The sequence below is a fragment of the Dasypus novemcinctus genome, chromosome 23 (assembly GCF_030445035.2).
Source record: "Dasypus novemcinctus isolate mDasNov1 chromosome 23, mDasNov1.1.hap2, whole genome shotgun sequence".
NCBI lineage: Eukaryota > Metazoa > Chordata > Mammalia > Cingulata > Dasypodidae > Dasypus > Dasypus novemcinctus.
The window spans coordinates 929,747-950,519 of NC_080695.1; the positions used below are offsets into that span (position 1 = coordinate 929,747).

At 57.2% G+C, this 20,773-nt stretch overlaps 1 protein-coding gene and 1 pseudogene across 1 annotated transcript; one reads left to right on the plus strand and one right to left on the minus strand.

Annotated features, from left to right (window-relative positions):
• LOC101435190 (mastin-like) overlaps window positions 1–20,773 on the minus strand; it is a 41,711-nt pseudogene that overhangs the window by 5,400 nt on the left and 15,538 nt on the right.
• LOC101430707 (mastin-like) lies at window positions 13,011–16,237 on the plus strand. Its single transcript, XM_023591112.3, has 5 exons — window positions 13,011–14,104; window positions 14,177–14,238; window positions 14,798–15,069; window positions 15,590–15,735; window positions 15,837–16,237. The coding sequence occupies exons 2-5, from the start codon at window positions 14,177–14,179 to the stop codon at window positions 15,999–16,001; spliced, it is 645 nt and encodes a 214-aa protein (XP_023446880.2). The 5' UTR covers window positions 13,011–14,104; the 3' UTR covers window positions 16,002–16,237.

Below are 20,773 nucleotides of genomic sequence, written 5' to 3' on the forward strand. Positions count from 1 at the left end.
TGCGTATTAAACCCACCCCCACGTGCCGCTGTTTTAAAGAGGAACGTGAGGGCTGCGATCCAAGCACGTGGGCTCTGAGCGTGGGGAGGCCACGTCTAAGGGCCCTGGAAGGCCCGTCCGGCCAGGTGGGCCTGGCCCCACAGGTGAGCCTTTGCAGCAGGGCGTTTTCTCCAGCTGGGCCCAGACGCTGAAGCCAGAGGGGCTGAAGCAGGAGGGGGCTGGGGGGGGACGGGGCGTCTCCAGCACTGGGAGGAGGCCCCACAGAAGGACCCCAGAGCCGCCCTCGCAGCCGAGAGCGGTCCCTGGGTGGGGACAGCAGGGCAGGGACCTTCAGCCCTGAGCCCCCAAGGAGCTGGACTCTGCCCAGAGCCTCAGGGAGCAAGGACGGGATTCTGCCCCACCCAGGTAAGAGCCCGTCCAGGTAAGAGCCCGTCCAGGTAAGAGCCCTGCCCAGGTAAGAGCCCGTCCAGGTAAGAGCCCGCCCTCGCCTGCAGCTCAGCCCTGCAGCGTGAGGGCGCCACTGGCGAGCCCACGGGACGCGGGCTGGCGATCGTGGGCTGCCCGTGGCTGTGGTCTGAAGCCCTCCACCTGAGGCCATCGGCTGCCAGCCTGCACACCGAGCACAGGGCAGGAGCGACTATAATCCACGCTGTGCAGCCGGGCTCCAGAGGCGTGCATGAATTGCAGTGAATGTCCCACACTAATGCAAGAAGTCGTGGATGCAGGAGGAGTGGGGAGAGGGGGGTATATGGGAACCAACTCTGTTTTTTAATGTAACATTTTGTGTGATCTATGTGCCTTTTAAAAATAAATTTAAAAATATATTTTTTAAAAAAGAAAGAAAACAGGGATAGCATCTGTACCAAACGCCCAAGGCTTGGGGGAAGATTATAAAATGAATATTTGGTGATCCTGTACTTAGAGAAGTCTGAAGTATCCACAACAAAGCTTCTTGAGCTAATAAATGAGTTCGGCAAAGCGGTAGGATACAAGATCAACAAGCAAAAATAAGCAACGTTTTGTACACCAGCACTGAACAATCTTGAGGAGAAAACCAGGGGAGAAATTCCATTTTCAATAGCAAGAAAAAGACTAAAATTGTTAGGAATTAATTTAACCAGGGAAGCAGACTTGGCCCAGTGGTTAGGGCATCCGTCTACCACATGGGAGGTCCGCGGTGCAAAGCCCGGGCCTCCTTGACCCGTGTGGAGCTGGCCTATGCCCACACGCAAGGAGTGAGCCCCGTAAGGAGAGCCGCCCAGCACGAAAGAAAGTGCAGCCTGCCCAGGAATGGCGCTGCCCACATGGAGAGCTGACACAGCAAGATGGTGCAACAAAAAGAGACACAGATTCCTGGTGCTGCTGATAAGGATAGAGGTGGTCACAGAAGAACACACAAAGAATGGACACAGAGAGGAGACAACTGGAGGGGAAGGGGAGAAAAATAAATAAAAAATAAATCTTAAAAAAAAAAGACCTTGTAGTAGGTGGTGGGTTCTTGGATCTTACACCCAAAACATGTGCAACAAAAGAAAAAATGGATAAATGGGACCTTCTCAGAATTAAACACTTTTGCAACTCATTGGTCTCTGTCAAAAGGGTGAAAAGGCAGCCGAGTCAATGGGAAAAATATTTGGAAATAACATATCCAATAAGGGTGTAATAGCCAGGATATATAAAGGGAAGTTACAGCTCAGAAATCAAAAAGACAAACAACCCAGTTTTTAAAATGGGCAAAAGATGAATCTCCTCTATTTTTTAATGTAACATTTGTGTGATCTATGTATTTTTTAAAAGACAATAAAAAAGAGAAAAAAATGGGCAATAGACTTGAATAGAGAGCCTGGGCTGGCGCCTGCCTTTGAACTGTTGATTATCCCACCCCCTTGCTAATGGCAGGGGCGGGGCTCCAGCTGTTGGCTGCTTTGATTGCTCACTCCACCCATCAATCCCCTGTGAGCGCCCAATGATACAGTCCTCGGGGAACATCCGGGGCTTCTCCTGGCTTCTGGAGGAAGTCTTCTTCTGAGTGGCAGGATCTTGGGGAGGGTTCTCCAGCAGCCTTCTCGGGGCTACTGATGTCCACGTGGACTCTGCCAGCTTCCAGATCCATCTGTTGATTCCCTGTCCTACTGGCCGCCTTCACCACTACGAGGTACATACCCAGAAGAACTGAGAGCAGGGACACGAACAGACATCTGCACACCGATGTTCATAGCAGCATTATTCACAATTGCCAAAGGACGGAAACAACCCAGGTGTCCACCAGTGGCTAACTGGATGAACAGACTGTGGTGTATTCACACGGTGGAATACTACGCAGCTGTAAGCAGAACTGAAGTCGTAAAGCACGTGACAACATGGATGAACCTGGAGGACGTTATGTTGAGCAAAGCAAGCCAGACGCAGAAGGACAGATACCATATGATTGCTTTACTGTGAACCAAGTATATTGTTTAACCATATTGTATGATTCAAAATAAAAGTTTGTAAGCTAAGTATCTTTTAAAAAATAAATATGTATATGTCTTTTTAAAAAATCAGTATTTGGCAAGTGCTTACCACAAGTTCTGGTACACAGTAAACCCTTGATTGCCCATTTTTAGCATGAAGAGTGGAGAAAGACTTACTTTAAAAGACCCCAAAACAGTAGAGAAAACTGATGGGTTTCTCTCCATCGAAATTAAGGGTTCTTGTACAATGAAGGGCACAGACAGAAGAATATTCAAGTCTAAAACCAGCAGAGGCTGAGTATCTGAAATGTGCAATGGACTTATGCAACTCAGTAAGCAAAATCAGAAAGGGGCAGAAATGTACAATAGCTTCATAGAAGTTGACCACAAATAGCTAACTGCATGGGAAAGAATTGTCAACCTCACTAGTGCTCCTAGAATGAAATTTTTAAACACAGATAAGTTCACAAGACATATTGAAGTGTAATTTTCCTGTCCTGTAAAGTTGTGGTCAGATTTTGTAACCGAAATTTTGCTCTCCTTATAAAATGAGTGGGATAGCCTTACTTCTTTTTTAATTTCAAGAGGAGTTTGCATAATTCTGCTATTATTTCTTCCTTAATATTTGGAAGAAATCACCAGTGAAGTCACTTTTCTCAAGTTTTAAAAGTTGAATTCCATTGCTTTAGCAGGTAATGAGTTATTCCAATTTTCTAATTCATCTATTGCCAGCTTTTGCCTGTTCCAAGGAATTTACCTGTTTCCTCAAGCTGTTCAAATTCATTGGATTTTAAATTATTCTTAATACCATATTATCATTATTTTCATGACTGAGGGCTCTGTACTGATGTCCTTTGTCCTTGATGTTGATAATTTTCATTTTCTCTCTTTTCCTATTGGTCAGTCTTGCTAGAGAGCTATCGATTTTATTAATAATCAATTTTATTAATCTTTCAAAGTATCCACCTGTCTTTCCTGATTTTCCCTACTTGATTTCTATCTGCTCTTGTTGTTTGTTTTTTCTGCTTCTTTGAAGTCAGTCGGCAGTTTTGCTCTTGCTTCTACGTGTGGAAGTTTAGATCATCCAGTAAAAACTTCATTCTTTCTTCTAACATATGGATTTGGAACTATAACTTTTTCTGTGAACATGACCTCAATACACACCACAAGGTTTTTTGTTTTCTTTTGTTTTTTTACAGTAGTAGGACCAGCGATTGAACCTGGAACCTCATATGCAGGAGGCCGGCGCTCAACCACTGAGCCACAGCGGCTCCCCTGATTGGCTCCCTCACCTGTTTTTTTGCTCATTGTTTGCTCATTGTTTGGCTTATTGTTTGTTTTTTTTAGGAGGCACCAAGAACCAAACCCAGGACCTCCCGTGTGGGAATGGGCACTCAGCTACTTGAGCCACAACCACTCCCTACCATAAGCTTTGATATGTTGTGTTTTCTTTTTGTTTTTGTGATTTTTTTATCAAAACAATTTCATTGATACATAATAATAAAACATACAATTCATCCAAAGTGTGCAATCAGTGGTATTTGGTATAATCACATAGTTCTGTATTCATCATTTCAATCATTATTAGAACATGTTCATTATTTCTATAAAAATAATAAGAAAAAAAAAAAACCAGACAAACAAGAAAATTCCTCACCTCTCAGTCTCTGTTTCCCCTGCTGTACATAGTTGCTATTTCTGGCTATTGTTGCAAAATTATTTGTTTCTTTATTAAGCAGTTTTACTGAGATATAGTCACATTCCCTGTGATTCATAATCACAATGTTGTGCATTCATCGTCAAAAAAAATTTAAATTTATCTCATTACTCCAGAAAATAAAACTCCATGTGTGATTTTTTTAAATTAGAGAAGTTACAAAAAAACATGCGTAAAGTTCAGCGCTCCCTTATACTACCCTATCGTTAACACCTTGCAATAATGTGCTACGTTTGTTAAAACTCATGAGAGAACATTTTTATAATTACACTATTAACTAGAGTCCATCTTTTACATTTGTTTGAACATCTATGATTAGTTTGTCTCAACTCCTTTATGTCATCTGCAGGTTTATCTTCTTCCTTTAACTGGCCCATTTTTTCCTATTTCTTGGCATGAATTGTAATTTTTTGTTGGTGTTTCTGCATCTGGCTCGCTGCATGTGTTTATTCTGGGTGCAGCTTCTCCCTTTAGCTGAGGCTTTCTTGTCTTCTCCCCCTTGCTGGCTGTGTAGTAGGGGTGGTTGGTGCTGTAAGATGTGGAGGCTGAAGCTGCCCACGTTGCCCCAGGAATTGATGGAGCTTCTTGCACTTTCTCCTCTGTCAGGGGAGGGACAGAGCTGCAGCCGTGTATAAAAATCCACGTGGGGCAGGTCCAGACCGGCTGTAGTTGCCCAGAGACACCAATGAAGCTTCACAGCCCTCCTCCCCTCCCCTGGGCAGGGCTGAGCTCAGCTGTGGCAGCAATCCATGCCGTGTGGGTCCAAAATGACCACAGTGCTGCAGGTAAACTGACGAAGCTCCAGCCTCCCTCCCTGCCGGGGGCGGGAGTGGACTCTCGGGAGCGCCCTACAACCTGAGCTGTGCTGGCTGAATCCACCTGCAGCTGCCCTGAGGGCCGAGGGGCCCCAGCCCCCTCCTGTCCTATGGGGGACAGAGGTGGAGATGGACTCGAAGGCACTCGGTGAACCAGTTCCCATGGGCTGAAAGCTCCTGCCATGGACGAGAGAGGCCCAGGACGCCCAGCTCCTCTCCTCTCCTGCTGGGGTGCGGGGATGCAGCCCCTCGTGACCCACTACTCAGTGCCGGTGCAGAGCACCTGCGGCTGCCTGGAGCACCTGGCGCAGGCCCCGCTTCCCCCTGCCGGAGGCGGGGCTGGAGCCAGGCGAGGGCTGCGCCATCCTGTGGAAGGAAGCGGGTCCCAGGGCCACTGACCTCAGTCAGCCCCGCTTCCCCTCCGGCGGGGGCGGAGTTCCCTGGCGTCCAGCAGACCCTTTCCCGCGGGGACAGGCTGGGACCCTGGCTGCTGCGAGGATGAGGCTTTAGCCAGCCGAGCCCACTGGTCAGTAGCTGAGCTGGTGGACAGCTGTCTCTTCCTCCACCGTTCACGGGAAATGAGCCTCCAGCTCCAGCCTGGAGCACGAGGCGGCTTGCCCACGCCCGCCTCCGCGCGTGGAGCCCCTGCGCGGGGATCCTCTGCGGGAGAGGCTCCCCCTTCCTCAGCCTCAAGGGGGCGCAGGTGCTCTTCTGGCCTCCTGGGCCCCCGGACAGGTGCTTTAGGGGTTCTGGGGTTACTGGCCGCCCTGAAGACGCGCTGCCTCCAGGACGCTTTCCTCCGCGCCCCCTCCTCTGTTAGGGACCACGCGCCCCGCTTCGCGGGACCCCGGGAGCTGCTCACTTACAAGGGGCTCCGAAGCCAGGGAGGGGCAGGGCGGGCGGCCTCGCGCTGTGCTTCTCCATTCCCGTGTCCTGCCCCCGGGGTCCCCATCTGGAGCCCCAAGGGGGGCCCACAAAAGTTTGGGGGATACGGGGGGGATCAGTCGTCTGTCAACTACGACCGTCCGGGCCTGTGCGGGCCGCTCCCGTGGCACGAGCTGGGGAGGCAGAACCCCCACCAAGGAGGCCCCAAAAAGCGAGGCAAGCCCTGGGCTCAGCAGTGTGGCACGCCCCGCTGATGGGGGGGACGGGGGGAGGGGCGAGAGTGCTTGTGGATTTGGGCGCAGGGCAGCCACGCCCCAGGCCACATCCAGCCTCTCGGCCAGGGGCGCGCGGCCCTGCCCCCGGGGGTTGGCGGGTGCGTCCTGCGGGGTCTGAATCCTTTCGGGGCCCAGGGAGCACCTGGAGGCCCACCCCGGGGTACTGAGGTGCCCACCCAATTGGGGAGACTCAAATGGACCCTTGACCCCGGGGTCGTGACCCAGGCTTGGGAGCCCCCCTGCGGCTCCCCCCGACCTGCCCCCCCCTGGACCGTGATCCCTGACAACTACCCGCCCCCAAGCCCCGGCTCCGCCCACCTCGGGACCAGGGACCTTGGCGCGCACGCGGCCTAACCCAGCCGGGAGGAGGAGGGACCCCAGGCGTGGGCGTGGCCCTGCTGGAGACCCCACCCCCACCCCCCGACGGCGCAGGCTCCTGGGGGCTCCCGGGGCGGGCAAGGGGGGCCACACGAGGCGCCGGGAGCCCAGCAGCCCTGGCGGGGGCGAGGGGCGGCGCAGGGCGCGGGCCGGGGCAGCTCCGCCGCGCACGGGCCGGGCCGGGGCGGGGGCGCGGGCGCTGCAGGCGCAGCGTCCGGGGGGAGCCGGGGCTGCAGGCGGGGGGGCGCGGCGCCGGGGGGCGGGCCGGGGCCTGCCGTGGTCTGGGGTCCCCCGGCCGCCTCGAGACCTGTGGCCGCCGGGCGCTGGCCGGGCCCCGCCTCCTGCCTGGGGCGCGAAGGGGCCGCCCCCCTGCGCGAGGCCGAGGGGGCTCCGAGAGGGCGGGGCCTGCACGGGGGGGCTGGCCTCCAGCCGAGGCTCGGCGTCGGTCGCCGCCGTCGGGGCGCGGGCTGCGCGGGCTCCGGCTCCTCGTGCCCCCGCGGCCCGCAGCCCCGGCCGCTGCCCGCGTCCTCGCCCGCGCGCTTCGCCTCCCTCTGGGCGCCCGCGCTCCTCTGCCCGCGGCGGCGCCAGCAGGACGGAGGCCCTGAGGGGCAGCGCGAGACCCTCGACCCGCCGCACCCTCAGGTCGGGGGGCAGCCTCGGTCTTGTGCGGGAGACAGGTGAGCCCCCCGCCCTGCGGTAATGCGGGGAGGCGGGGCTTGAGGCGGAGAAGGTGGTGGGGGAAGGCAGAACCGGGAGGCGCGGCCTGGGGGCCCGGCTGGGGAAAAGGCCTGGGGGCAGGGCTGGGGAGGCGGAGTCTGGGGCCCAGATGTGCGGAAGAGGCACAGGAGGGGCCGGGAAGCAGTAGGGGTGGCACTGCGGGACAGCCTCTGCCCACGAGAGCTGCTTGGGCAGGGGTCCAGCCTCTGCTCTCTGGGGATGGAGCGACCCCCTCCCAGCCAGCACCGCGGCCCAAGGGCCCAGATCGCACGTGGCATCAGCTAGACCAGTGACCTCTGAGCAGATCGGGAGGTGCGGGCACGCCGGGGTACCGGGGTACACACATGCCAACCGAGACAGCGTTGGAGGGTCGCTCGGCCACGGGACCGCCTTCCTGGCTGGCCTGCAGGAGCTCACACGGAGGGGACCCAGGGGGATGGGGTTCAGCCCTCAGGCAGCCCACGTGCTCCCTGCCGGCCGCAGGTGTGAACCCCAAAAGCTCCTGAGGCTACACTCGGCCCAGTGCCTGCAAAGGGACACCGAGCCACGGCCAGGCAGATGGCGGTGGCAGCCATGGAGGAGGCACAGCAAGCCCAGACAGACGGTGGAGGCAGAGGAGCACGGCAGTCAGATGGTGGCGGCAGGGGCAGGGAGAGTGCGACGCGCACACCCGTGCAAGCCGTGGGGCAGGAGGGGCTCAGGGTCAGCGGGGGAGGCAGGGACAGGTGAGAGAGGAACCAGAGCGCAGGCAGCAGGAGCTGCGAGGGCGCGGCCGGGGCCTGGCGTCCTGCCCACCAGCTGGGGACGGGGCCTCGTGGCCTCCTGCGTGACGCGACGAGGAAACCACAGTCGCCCCGCAGCTTCCCCGGGTCACTCCGGGAAAACGCCGCGGCCTGAGGGCGCCGCTGCCCGCACGGCGTGGCCGCCTGGGGGCGGTAGAGAGCCATGCGCAGGGCGGTGGGGGGCGGTTCCGCTGGCCTGAGGGGGACCCGCACGGCCCCAGCCCCGGGCCCAGGCGTCTGCAGACCCCCTGGTTGCGCCATTTCCCCCTTTCCGTTAGTCCCGTTTTCTCTCTGTGTTAAGACTTTCTTGTCAGGGCGGCTGTCGGGTTAAAGGGTCCCCGCCCCCTGCCCCAGGAGTGGCCTGGTCGTCAGTGTCCTGCATTTTTCATTTTCTTCAGCAGGTGCCAGGGATTGACCCGGGACCTCTCCATGCCAAGCAGGTGCTCAACCGCTGAGCACACCCGCTCCCCAGTAGCTTGCGTTTTCCTGGCACGATGGTGCAATGCTGAATCGACACTGTGTCAGCAGTAACTAAAGCCCACACTTTGCTCTGGGGTTCCCTCGGTGCCGCGCAGGTCTCTGGACTTTGACAAATGCCTGGTGGCACGTATCCTCCACTGGGGAGTCAGAGCAGCTTCACTGCCCTGCAAAGCCCCCACGCTCACCTATTCCTCCTTCCCCTGACCCCCAAATCCCTGGCAAGCACTGAGGCATTACTGTCTCTATACTTTTGCATTTCCCAGAATGTCACTTCAGCTCAAGGCTGGTCCCTCTCCCAGCTCCTCTGGCTTTACTTTTTAAATTCTATACTTTGCCTCATTCCCTTACTGGACTCTAGTTTTTCTTTTTTTTATTATTTTACTTTTTTAAAATACTTTAGATTACATAAATATTACATCAAAACAGAGGGGATCCCCATATGCCCCACTCCATCCATCTCCCACACTTGCCCACATTAACAACATCCTTCATCAGTGTGGCACATTCGTTATGATTGGTGAACACATTCAGCATTGCCATTAAGCATGGGATATAATTTACTTTATAGTTTACACTCTGTCCCGCACAATTTTGTAAGTAAAGACAAAATATATAATGGTGTATCCATCATTGCAACATTATTCAGGACAATTAAATGTCCCCAAAATGCCCTCATATTACACTTGTTTTTCCCTCTCTCTCTCCCGTCAGAACCTCCCGTGGCCACTGCCTCCACATCAATGATAGAAGTTCTTCCACTGCTGGAATGACAATAGGTCTATAGTAGAATAACTGTAAGTCTACTCTAGTCCACCGTTCATCCACATTCCTGAAGATGTTGGGATGGTGATGCCCACTCCAACTCTAATTGAGAGGGGGCTTAGGTCCATAGGGCTGATGGATGAGACTAACTTGCTTGCATCTCAGGCTCTATCTGTTCCTTGGGATGGTCGTTGTCCATCACCATCTCCTTATTAGTTGTCCTGGGTGATGCTAATGAACTGCAGGGTACGTGTTGTGACACTGTTGAGATTCAGGGCCCAACAGCTCATGAACAACCCAAAGATTTAAGTCTGTTGGACATACGCCTCTCAACTCTAGTACTAACTATAGCTTCAAACACAAAGGGCAGAAGAGCCATGTGTAGGGAAAACATAATTGAGTCCAGCTCTGTCACACTGAGGAGCATATATTCAAAAGTAGGGCCCACTGGCAGAGTGCCAAACTCCTGAACTGTCTGCACTACCTATGCTGTCTGGATGTCTCTAGAGCCCTCAGGAGCCCTACTATTTGAGGCAATAGTTACTGTGGCAGTTAATGAGATCTTGATGAGATGTGCATGAGCATAACCTTTTGAGTGACCTCCCAACCCACTTTGAAATCTCTTAGCCATAAAATCTCATTCGTATTTAACCTTCCACCCACCCTTTTGGTCCAGGTCTTTTACCAGGTGCACTGGTAGTTGGTGCTTGGTAATAATCCCTGAGTGCCAGGGAGGCTCATCCCCTGGAGTCATGTCCCATGCCAGGTGGGTGTGGGTGGGAAGGTAATGCATTTATGCGCTGGGTTTGGCTTAGAGAGGGACCATATTTGAGCAAAAAGGAGGCTCACAGGAGGTAATTCTTAGGCACCCTATAATACTAGGCTAATTTTCAATTTCACAAAAAAGGTCCATAAGTACAATCATCAATATCAAGGGCCTGCTGCAATGGTCCATCCTCCTTCACTAGGCACTGCCCCTGTACTCGAGGGCCTGTGGCTGTCCCATTAGACAACAGAGCAGAGCTCCCAGGATGGGAATTCACTATTCTTTCAGTTATCGTGTGGCTCTCCACACGCCATGACCATGCGCCATGAACACTTGAACACTCACAAGCCTTATAGGTGTGCCTCAGGTGAGCCCCCTCCCATGGACCCCCACACTGACACCTGCACCAGTGACCCTCCCCTGCCACAGCTGTGACCCTTCTGTGATCCAAAACTTCTTCAAAGATGACACCAACAAAATAACCAACTAAAATTAATGAGAAGGGGAGTGGATTTGCCCCAACAGATAGGGCGTCTGCCTACCACATGGGAGGTCCAAGGTTCAAAGCCAGGGCCTCCTGACCCATGTAATGAGCTGGCCCATGCGCAGTGCTGATGTGCTCGAGTGCCTTGCCACACAGGGGTGTCACCCACATAGGTGAGCCCCATGAAAAGGAGTGCACCCTGCAAGGAGAGCCCCCCTGTATGAAAAATGTGTAGCCCGCTCAGGAGTGGTGCCACACACATGGGGAGCTGATGCAGCAAGATGACGCAACAAAAATGAGACATAGATTCTGGGCACTGCTGACAAGAATACAATCGGACGCAGAAGAATACACAGAGAATGGACACACAGAGCAGACAACTGGGAGGTGAATGGGGCAGCCGGGGAATGTCAGAAAAACAAAAAACAAAATTAAAATAAAATAAATGGGAAGATGAAATAATGACAGTTTTTAAAAAATACAAAAAATTTAAAAATTTGAAATATTTTTTTAAAATTTTTGACATTGTGTCTTTCATCACTATGAGATCTGCTGTCTGGTATGTACAGTGATATTTTCTTCTAAATATTCCCCCAGAGTCTTATTTTTTTCATTTTCTCTTCAAAGAAGTTCTAAGTTACAGAAAAGTCAAGTACAAAATACATGGGATTCCCATATACCCAACATCCTCCCCCCTTACCCCTCTCCCCTATAATAACATTGTACATGCAGATCGTACATTTGGTACAATTAATATATGAATATTGAAGCATTGCTACTTACCATGGTCAATGATTTACCTTATGGTTCATATTTTAGACTGTTACAAATTTTGACAAAATTTAAAATGGCCTGTATCCATTATTGTGAGATCATGCAGAACAATTCTGATGCCCTAAAAATGCCCTGTATCTAGTCTACTTTTCCTCCCCCTCCCCTCAGGACCTGCGGTAACCGCTAAGTTTCACAGTTACTTGCAATAATTGTGACGGCTTGACATATTGCTCTGGTTTACTTTATTAGGCTCTGCTGCGTTCTCGAGGACTCTTGGCTCTACTTGAGAACACAGCAGGACTCCCCAGGATGGCGTTTCCTCGTTTCCTGCTTGTGGTGTGGGGCTGCCCCCTGACACAGCACACTCTGACGAGGTGAACGCTGACCTGTTCCACAGAAGCCCGCCCCGGCGCGCCTGTCCTGTCGCCCCCTCCCCAACACCCGACACGAGTAACCTCCCCCGCCATGTGTCCCAAAAGAACATTCCCAGCCTCGTAGTTTGAACCCGAGACACGCAAATCACACCCCGTTCACCTGCTTCTTCGCCCGCCCTCCTGGACTCTAATTTTAACCCATTTCATTGTCTCCTACTTTTACCAGGCGGCCATGAACTCATGATACATAATAACCAAAGTTCACTTGTACACAGTGAGGTTCTAGTTTCTGTCTTTCTGCGATCAGCTGACATGAAAAATGCTTTTTCATCTCTTCCCAGTGACCAAGGAGACACTGAAAGAGCAGCGGAAGCCGAGGCGCGACTGTGGTCTCCTGGTCACTGCACACCTCCACGGGGCCAGGCCAGGAGCCGCCCTGAGCTGGAGGCCGGACACCACAGCCTGGTTGCACGCACGGCACGTCCACCCTCTCTGGTCCCTCTGCTCCCCTGGCCCTGGTACCCTAGACCCCCCAGCCCCCGATTCCCGATGCCCCAGGTCCAGAGCAGGTCAAGCCTCCCTGCCAGGTCAGGGCGGGGAGGGGGACGTGGCCCAGCTGGGCCTCCAGGGGCATCCGTCCCTACCTCCTGGAGGCCACCTGTGCCACCTGATTTCCGTGGACTCGAGGGAGCTGGTCCAGACTCCCCGTCCTACCCGGGCCCCCAGGCTCTCGGGGTTGGGGCCTCTGACACGTACAGAGATGGGGGTCCCGGGCAGCCTGCGGCCCCCGCTGGAACCAGCGTCCTGGAGCTGCACGGCGCCGTCTGGGCACAGGCGGGTCCCCGAGCAGGGGCAGGGGCGCCCGGGCTCCCTTGGTGGGCGCGTGCCAGGCTCTGTACCCCAAGGTTGGGGACGCCCGGGGCCTGCCCGGGGTCCAGCCCCACCTGCTGCCCTGGTCCCCAGGAGCCCGTCCTGGGCGGAGGTGAGAGGCCTCCACCCAACGCTGAGCGCAGCGCTCGGCTCCCGGGGCGGCCCCACTGCCCCCTCGTGTCCTGCTGGCGAGTCTGCCGCCCCCGGGCCAGGGTCTCCCCTCCTCGCTCCCCTTGCAGGGTGGGCTCAGGACCAGCACCCAGGGGCGGCTGGGGTGGAGGGAGCTTTGGGCAGGTGGAGGGAGCCTTGGAGGGCGAGGCCCCCTGGCAGCCCTGACTGCAGAGCGGGTCCTGGGGTCCCCCTGGCCCCCCCCGAAGAGCCCCCTGTTCCAGGACGGCGTCCCCTAGCAGGAGCCCCCTCTGACCGGGGGTGTCTGAGCAGCACGGCTGGAGGCCCCGCCCCTCCCGGGGTCCGCACTGCCTCGGGGGCTCCAGGGCCGCCGTGTGCCTTGATCTGAGGCCCAGGCAGGAAATGGGGGTCACCCCCTCCCCTGCCCCAGCTGGCGGGGGCTGGAGCTCAGGCCCCTCCCCGAGGATGGAGACCCCGAGGCGCATCTACATCGGCCCCCAGGCTGCCCCGGCAGGTCTGGGCTCCAGGCGCCCCCAGAGGCTCCCGGCAGCCCCCAGTGCCCCTCCCTCCCGCCACACCCCTCCTCCTCCCAGCACGTCCTGCCCCCTCAGGGTCCCTGCCCAGGTCAGCTCCAGGAGGAACCAGCCCAGGGGCTGCACCCAGGCGCCCCCAGCCCCCAGCTGCTTGGAGCAGGGACAGGAAAGCAGTTCAGGGCGGGGCCCAGGGATGGGGCTTCCCGGGGCTTCATGTCCAGCTGAGGGCGTGGCTCGAGGACCTGCGGTGACTCTCGTCCTAGGGCCCACGGGGGCCACACTGGGGACACTGAGGCACACACGTCCCACGGGCACACGGACAATGCACATGGTCACTCCCAGAAATGCCCTTTACCCTGAGCCCCTCCCCATCTCTGAGGAGCAGCCGTTTGTCCAGCTGGCTTTGGGGGACCCCCAGGAGTCCCGCCCTGACGCTCACTGGCACGCGGGGCTCTCCACGAACCCGACTTCCTGGTGGTTGGGGTCCGGGTGGCGAGTCCCCGCGCGCCCCCGTGTGGTCACAGGCGGAACTGCGACCCCAGTGGCCCTTGGAGCCGCTCAGCCTCCAGCCCCCGGCGGCGCCTCCCTCCAGGGGCGCGTGCGGCTCCAGGCCCGCCCCGGGGTCCCCATGACCCTGCCCTGTCGTTCCCTGCGTTTGGGGTCCGCAGGCCACCGTCCGCCTCAGTCCTGGGGGGCAGGGCTGCTTCTTACCTAAGGCCCAGTGCAGGGTCCCTGCCACCCCGAGGGCGCGGGTCACACGCTTGGTCCGAGGAGCCCCCCATCTCCACGGAGGCAGCCGCAGGAGGCTCCGCCCTGCAGGAACTTCGGTCACTCCCCTCCACCACTTCCCGGCCTGGGGGATAAAGGGGAGCCCGCGCCCCAGATCCTCAGGAGGCACAGACCTGGGAAGGTAAGGGCCTTGCCCCTCCCGCCCCCCAGCCTGGGCCCCTGGCCTCCCCACCCACCCCCGCCTCCCCTGCAGATGCTGCGGCTGCTGCTCCTGGCCCTGCCCTGCCTGGGGGGTTCCGTCCTCGCCTTCCCCGGGTGAGTCCCGACCCCGGCCCTGCCCCTGCCCAGCTGCCCTGTCCCGTCAGCACCAGCCGGGGGAGGGGGACAAGGGTGGCGCCTCCTGGGGGGCTGAGAGGCCAGCTGGGCTGTGGGGGTCCGCCTGGTCCCTGCTCACTGCTCGCTCTGCTCACCCAGCCCAGGGCCCAGGGTCTGAGCTGGTGGGCATCGTGGGGGGTCGGGATGCCCCCGCTGGACAGTGGCCCTGGCAGGTCAGCCTGAGGATCTTTATGGTAGTTCACAAGCGGTGGATGCATGTTTGCGGGGGCTCCCTCATCTACCCCCAGTGGGTGCTGACTGCGGCCCATTGTGTTGAGCCGTGAGTGACCCCCAACCCCTTGCAGTAATGGGGGGGGAAGTGGAGGCTCAGGGTCCTGGGGTGGGGTGGGTCAGGGTTCGGGCACCCTCTCTCCAGGGTCTGGGCTGTCCCTGGCTCTGAGCCCCTGAGAGGTCCCTGCTCTGCGCTGAGCCCAGATCCCTGGGCCACCCCCCAGGCTCCCTCTGAGAAGCTTCTGGTCTCCCTGCACCCCCGCCCCAGGACAACATTGGAAGCTTGGGCCGTTAGGGTCCAAGTCGGGCACGTGAGGCTCTACGACCATGACCAGCTGACGAAGGTGACTCAGATCGTCCGGCACCCCAAGTACAACGTCAGCCTGTCTGCCATGGGGGGCGCGGACATCGCCCTGCTGAAACTGGAGGCCCCCGTTACAATCTCAAAGTACATCAGACCTGTCACCCTCCCGCCCGCCTGTCTGAATGTCCCTGAGATGTCCTGCTTGGTGACCAGCCGGGGGGACATCGAGTCAAAATGTAAGTGTCAGCATTGCTGGGGAAAGACCGTGGGTGGGCTGCCCAGGGCCAGCAGATGGGAGGGGCAGGGGGTCTTTCTTGAGAAGACCTCGGTGCCTGCTTTTTGGATGTGGGGGAGCAGGTGGGCAGGTTCACGCAGCTGCCTGGGTCCTCCACGTCCCTGCCTCCGCCCCTGAGGCTGCCCTGCTCCAGGGAACACGTAGCCTGGGGGAAGGTCCCTGCAGCTGTCCTAGGGGTTCCCATGGGTGTGGCTCCCAGGCTGGGGCACCTGCCCTGCACCCTGTGTGTGTGGGAGCTGCAGACACACTTGGGATTCTCTCGTCACCCCTCCCCAAGATGGGGAACGGAGGGGAAACTGAGGATCCGGAAACAAACAGATTCTTTCAGGATCCACAGGGCAAGTGGTTGCAGGTTCCCCCTCCACCGTGGAGGCGCATCCTGCCCTGCCCCCTCCAGCCAGGTGCTGAGGTCTGAGCAGGTGGTGGGAGGGGGGGGCGCCTCACTCGCCCTCTCCCCACAGGTCCCCTGCCTTCCCCCTGGAACCTGCAGCAGGTGGAAGTCCCCATCGTGAGCAATGAGCGCTGCAGGAGGCAGTACCAGCAGGTGAACATCCCCATCACAGAGGACATGCTGTGTGCAGGCGCCAGGCTCCGGGACTCCTGCCAGGTGAGGCGCCCCGACCTCCGCCAGGTGCCCCTGAGGAGGGGCCAGAGCCTCAGGGCAGGGGGGACGCGGGCACTGGGGCTGACCCGCTCCTCTCCCCACAGGAAGACTCGGGGGGCCCCCTGGTCTGTTATATGAAGAGCACCTGGCTCCAGGTGGGCGTGGTGAGCTTTGCTGTGCTCTGTGCACTTCCTGACTTCCCTACAGTCTACATCCGAGTGTCGTCCTACGTGCCCTGGATCCGCCAGCACGTCCCCCTGCAGCCCTGACCGAGGCGCGTCCGGGCGCGGCCCCCTGCGCTTCTCCCCGGGGCTCAGCCTTCTGCTCCCCACGGCGCTGCCCCCGGCCCCTGCTCCCCGCCCTCTGCCCCTGGCTCCAGCGTGCTGGCCTTCCCGGACAGCAGGGAGCAGAGTCAGGGGACAGGCTCCCAGGCTCTGTGTCCCACAGGGGGGGTGAAGATGGCCCAGGACCACCAACACCTCCCCCACTCTCTGTGCCTATTAAAGTCAGCAGAAAGAGCTGGCGCTCGGCGTCCTTGTCTGTGGCTGTGACCAGGGGCCTGGGGGGCCCTGGGGGCCAGAAGGGCGGGGCCAGCCTGGGCGTTTGCACCTCGCGGCCTCGTTGTGCCCTGGCCATGCGGGGGTGGGGTGGCTGGTCCCCCAGACTCAGCAGCCCCTGCTCTCAGGTCTCCCCTTTGCCGTCCCCCCACCCTCCCACCCCCTCTTCTCTCATCCCCCTTCCCTCTTTCCTCCTTTCTCTCCATCACTGTTTTTCCATCTTTCTATTCCTGGAGTTGGGGTCAGACCCGTGGATCCTGGGATCTTGTTTGCAAAGAAAGACGCCACTTTATGTGTTCCTGGCCGAGGCCTCGTCCCCCCGTCACCCCAACATGGACACAAGCCTGGAACCCCCAGCCCCTGGCCCCAGCACCCCCCGCTGAGTCACTTTTTCTCAAGGTCTCAGTTTTCTATTTTTTCCTGGTATCAACAAGACATATCTGAGCCCCCCTTGGCAGACAGGCCGGCATTGAACTTGGGGTGCCGGATGATCTGAGTCACCCCCATCAGCTAATCGTGCTCGTGGAGCCTGAGCTGCCCACCTGGACCTAAAGGGCCAAGCGTCCAGTCAGCACTCCTGGCTTTGCTGCAACATTTCGTTCCCTGACCGGAAACCCAGCCCAGCAGGCCCTTTGAGTTTCTGATGTGCGATGGGTGGGCGCAGCCGGCGGAGATCTCCACGCCAGCAAGGCGGCGCCACCTGTCCCCTTGACGGGGCCTCCTTTGGGGAAAGGACCCCTGCGGGCCGCGTCCCCCCAGCCTGACTCGGTGAGAGGTGGATGGAACATCAGGAGACGTCGGAAAGGTAAAGCCCCGGGGTCCTGAGCCCCAGTCAGGCCCGTGTCCGGACAGAAGGAAAGACTGATCACCTCCCAAAATCTCGAGATTCGAGGTTCCAGGACAGGGCAGTCCCTTGGGTGGGACCGTGGAGCCTCTGAGTGACTGAGGGAGTGACTGGGGACGGCAGAGGCCTCTGCTGATCCAGTCTGTGGCCCCACGGCCTGCGCTGTGGAGTCCGAGTGGGCCCCGACCTGCACCCCGCGGCTACGCCATACGGCATAACGGCCAATCCCGAGTCTACACGGACGCCTCAGCTAAGACGAGCCCAAGCCCTCACGAGAGACGTGGACAGGCGGGCCTCTGAGTGGCCCCATGAGAGGTTCCCTCCTTGGTTTGTCCTGCGACACCAGCTCAGGGATGGGGTCATCACAGTCCGAACTCACAGTCTTAGATTGTATGTTAAAAAAAGACTTCAAGGGAGGTTTTTCCGGGGATTGTGGTGTCCATGTGTCCCCAGAAGTCTCCGGACTCTGCGAATTGGAGTGGCCTAAGTGTGGTGTTAACTGGCCCTCAGAGGGAACCCTGGAGGTGGCCAAGGTTTGTGCAGTTTGGCGGGCAGCCACTGGGACCCCCGGCCACCCTGAGCAGTTTCCCTACGTAAATGTCTAGTTAGAAGTGGCCCAAACCCCGCCCCCTTGGGTTGGATCCTGTGTTGGGAGGAAGGGACGGAACAGGGCCCTGGTGACTCAATGGCAGACCTGGAAGGCCTGTCGCTCTGCAACAATCCCCGAAGCAAACCCCGTTGTCCTGCCGCGGGTCCCGGCCATTCAGGCGTCTCCCTGCCTGGAGCCTCCACAGGCAGATCTCCCAGAGACCCCTCCACCTTCAGCCACCCCGGACCCCTCAGCCCCCTGGGGGGGGTCCTGACCCCCTGGGAGGAGACATCGGTCAGCACAGCCTGTGCTTCAGGTGCCCTCCGCGAATCGCAGGGTCCAGCCCAGATGGGTGCAGACGGGGCTGTCCCCCCGGGAGGCCAAGCCTGCTTACCCGCCCTTCACACCTGCAGGTCTCACACAGGAAGCCCCACAGCCCTCCCCGTTCAGAAAAGCCTCAGGCGCTTAGCGGCCTCGTGGAGCCCATTTCCAAGCCCCCCGCCCCACTAGGGCTGATGCCCCCACTCCTCGTAACCCTGGTCACCACGGAGGAGACGCGGGACCCGCGGAGGCCAGAAAGTGGCTACAGAAACACGCCCCAGGTGTCTTGCAGCCAGAGGAGTGGGCCCGAGAGGCGGCACTGGACGCTCAACCAGCCTGCGACTTCACACAGATCAGGGGCCCGGCTTTCATAGCAGCCATCGTCCAAAAGCTAGAAAAATGTTAGAAATTAAGTGGAAACACCACCCAGCATATAGGCCCCAGAGCTCGGGGAAAGGAAAACACATGAATCGAACCCTCAAAAGCACCCTAGCCAAGTTTTGTAAAAAACAAAAACAAAAACAAAAAAAACTGGCCTGCCATGAGTAAATCTGCTCCCATTCGCCCGCCTTAAAGTCAGATGCACCCCCAGACCCTCAGGAGAGTCACCTTTTGAAATTCATTTTGAATGACCATCCCCAATTATTCCAACCTCGAGGAAAATCTTGGACACCTAGGAGCAACTGGCCAAAGTTCCACCCTCCAGCAGTTAAAAAACCCTAGCTCAAATACACAAAGCTATCCTGTCTTGGGATCCCATCCCATTAGGCCACCCAGTACACCCACACTTAACCAGAGATCTGGTTTGGGTAAAGACCTGGAAAAAGGAACCTCTCCAGCCCACCTGGATGTGCCCACATACTGTTATCCTTATAACCCCCACTGCTCTCAGACTTTCACGTATTGCCCCTTGGATTCATCATACTAGAATTAGAAAGGCACACTCCAGTGAAAAACAAGATGCCTGGATACCTCACCCTGTACTGACTGTCTCTTGAAAATCGGAATTGCCCAGTGCCTCTGGGAATTGCCATCACATGACGAGTTGGACTTCTGTTCCCTGTGTTTCCTGCTCCTCTTCAAACTGCTCAACTTACTGTTGGAGACTAAACTAACAACCACAGCTCCCAGAAACTGGCGTGTACTTTAAAAGTACTAATCTTAATAATGTACTTACGGGCGGTGGACTTGGCCCGGTGGTTAGGGCATCCGCCTACCACATGGGAGGTCCAAGGTTCAAATCCTGGGCCTCCTTGACCCGTGTGGAGCTGGCCCATGTGCAGTGCTGATGCGCGCAAGGAGTGCCGTGCCACACAGGGGTGTCCCCCGCGCAGGGGAGCCCCACGCGCAAGGAGTGCACCCCGTAAGGAGAGCCACCCGGAGTGAAAGAAAGTGCAGCCTACCCAGGAATGGCGCCGCACACATGGAGAGCTGACACAACAAGATGACGCAACAAAAAGAAACACAGATTCCCATGCTGCTGACAACAACAGAAGCAGACAAAGAAGACACAGCAAATAGACACAGAGAACAGACAACCGGGGTTGGGGGGGGGTGGGAAGAGGAGAAAAATAAATAAAGAAATAAATCATAAAAAAAAATAATGTACTTATGTCTTATAAAATGCTTTGCTACCTTAAGTGCTTTTCCCACTTAGCAGCAGTGACGCCCTATAAAAATTATAAGGGCATCAAAGGAGGGGAACTGTTGAGAAGTAAAAAGCATGGCCTTGCAAGGGACTATCTAATGAGCCACACCTGCCCCCCACTTCTATAATCCAATGAACCATTCCTGCCCCTCACTTCTGTAAATCAGTCTGAGAGAACTTGACCTTGCACCTGCCTTCTGCTTCTATAAACCCACTTGCAAAATTTTGCCTAGCAACACATTAGACAGTGAGTGAGAGCCATGCTAGTCCCACATAAAATGCTATATAAACCTATGAAAACTGAGAAATGGGGCTCAGAATCTGGAGATCGACTCTCCTCTGGGCCTGCGCATAATAAATCTGTTCCTCCACCTCTCCAAGCGCCGTTTGGGTTTTTCTGCCACTCAGAACTCCTGGCTTTGCTGCAACACAGGATTCTTCCCTGGCCAGGTAAGAGCCCCACCCACCCACACCTGCAGCTCAGCCCTGCGGCACTGAGGGAGCGGGCGGCCAAGCCCACCTGGATGAGTGGGCTTGCGATCATGGGCTGCCACGTGTCTGTTCTCTGAAGCCCTTCTCCTGTGGCCATTGGCTGCCAGCCATGGAGACCGAGCACAGTGCAGCAACGACAATGAGCAGGTGGATCGGGACACGTGTCAGCAACAGCCCGCGTGCACGCACGTGCATACATGCATGGGGGGCAGGGGGTGGGCCTGGGGCTGCAGGGGGAATCCACTAGTCTCTCGCAATTTTCCTTTTTTTTTTTTTTTTTAAAGATTTATTTTTATTTATTTAATTCCCCTCCCCTCCCCAGGTTGTCTGTTTTCTGTGTCTTTTTGCTGCGTCTTGTTTCTTGTTTCTTTGTCCGCTTCTGTTGTCGTCAGCGGCACGGGAAGTGTGGGCGGCACCATTCCTGGGCAGGCTGCTCCCTCCTTCGCGCTGGGCGGCTCTCCTTACGGGGTGCACTCCTTGCGCGTGGGGCGGCACTCCTTGCGCGCATCAGCACTGCGCATGGCCAGCTCCACACGGATCAAGGAGGCCCGGGGCTTGAACCGCGGGCCTCCCATGTGGTAGACGGATGC

Excerpts from the sequence above, each read along its gene's own strand:
- LOC101430707 (XM_023591112.3), top strand. The coding sequence starts at position 14,177 with ATGCTGCGGCTGCTGCTCCTGGCCCTGCCCTGCCTGGGGGGTTCCGTC. Across the intron at positions 14,239-14,797 it reads TCCGTCCTCGCCTTCCCCGG|GACAACATTGGAAGCTTGGG; the intron begins GTGAGTCCCGAC and ends CCCCCGCCCCAG. Across the intron at positions 15,736-15,836 it reads GGCTCCGGGACTCCTGCCAG|GAAGACTCGGGGGGCCCCCT; the intron begins GTGAGGCGCCCC and ends CTCTCCCCACAG.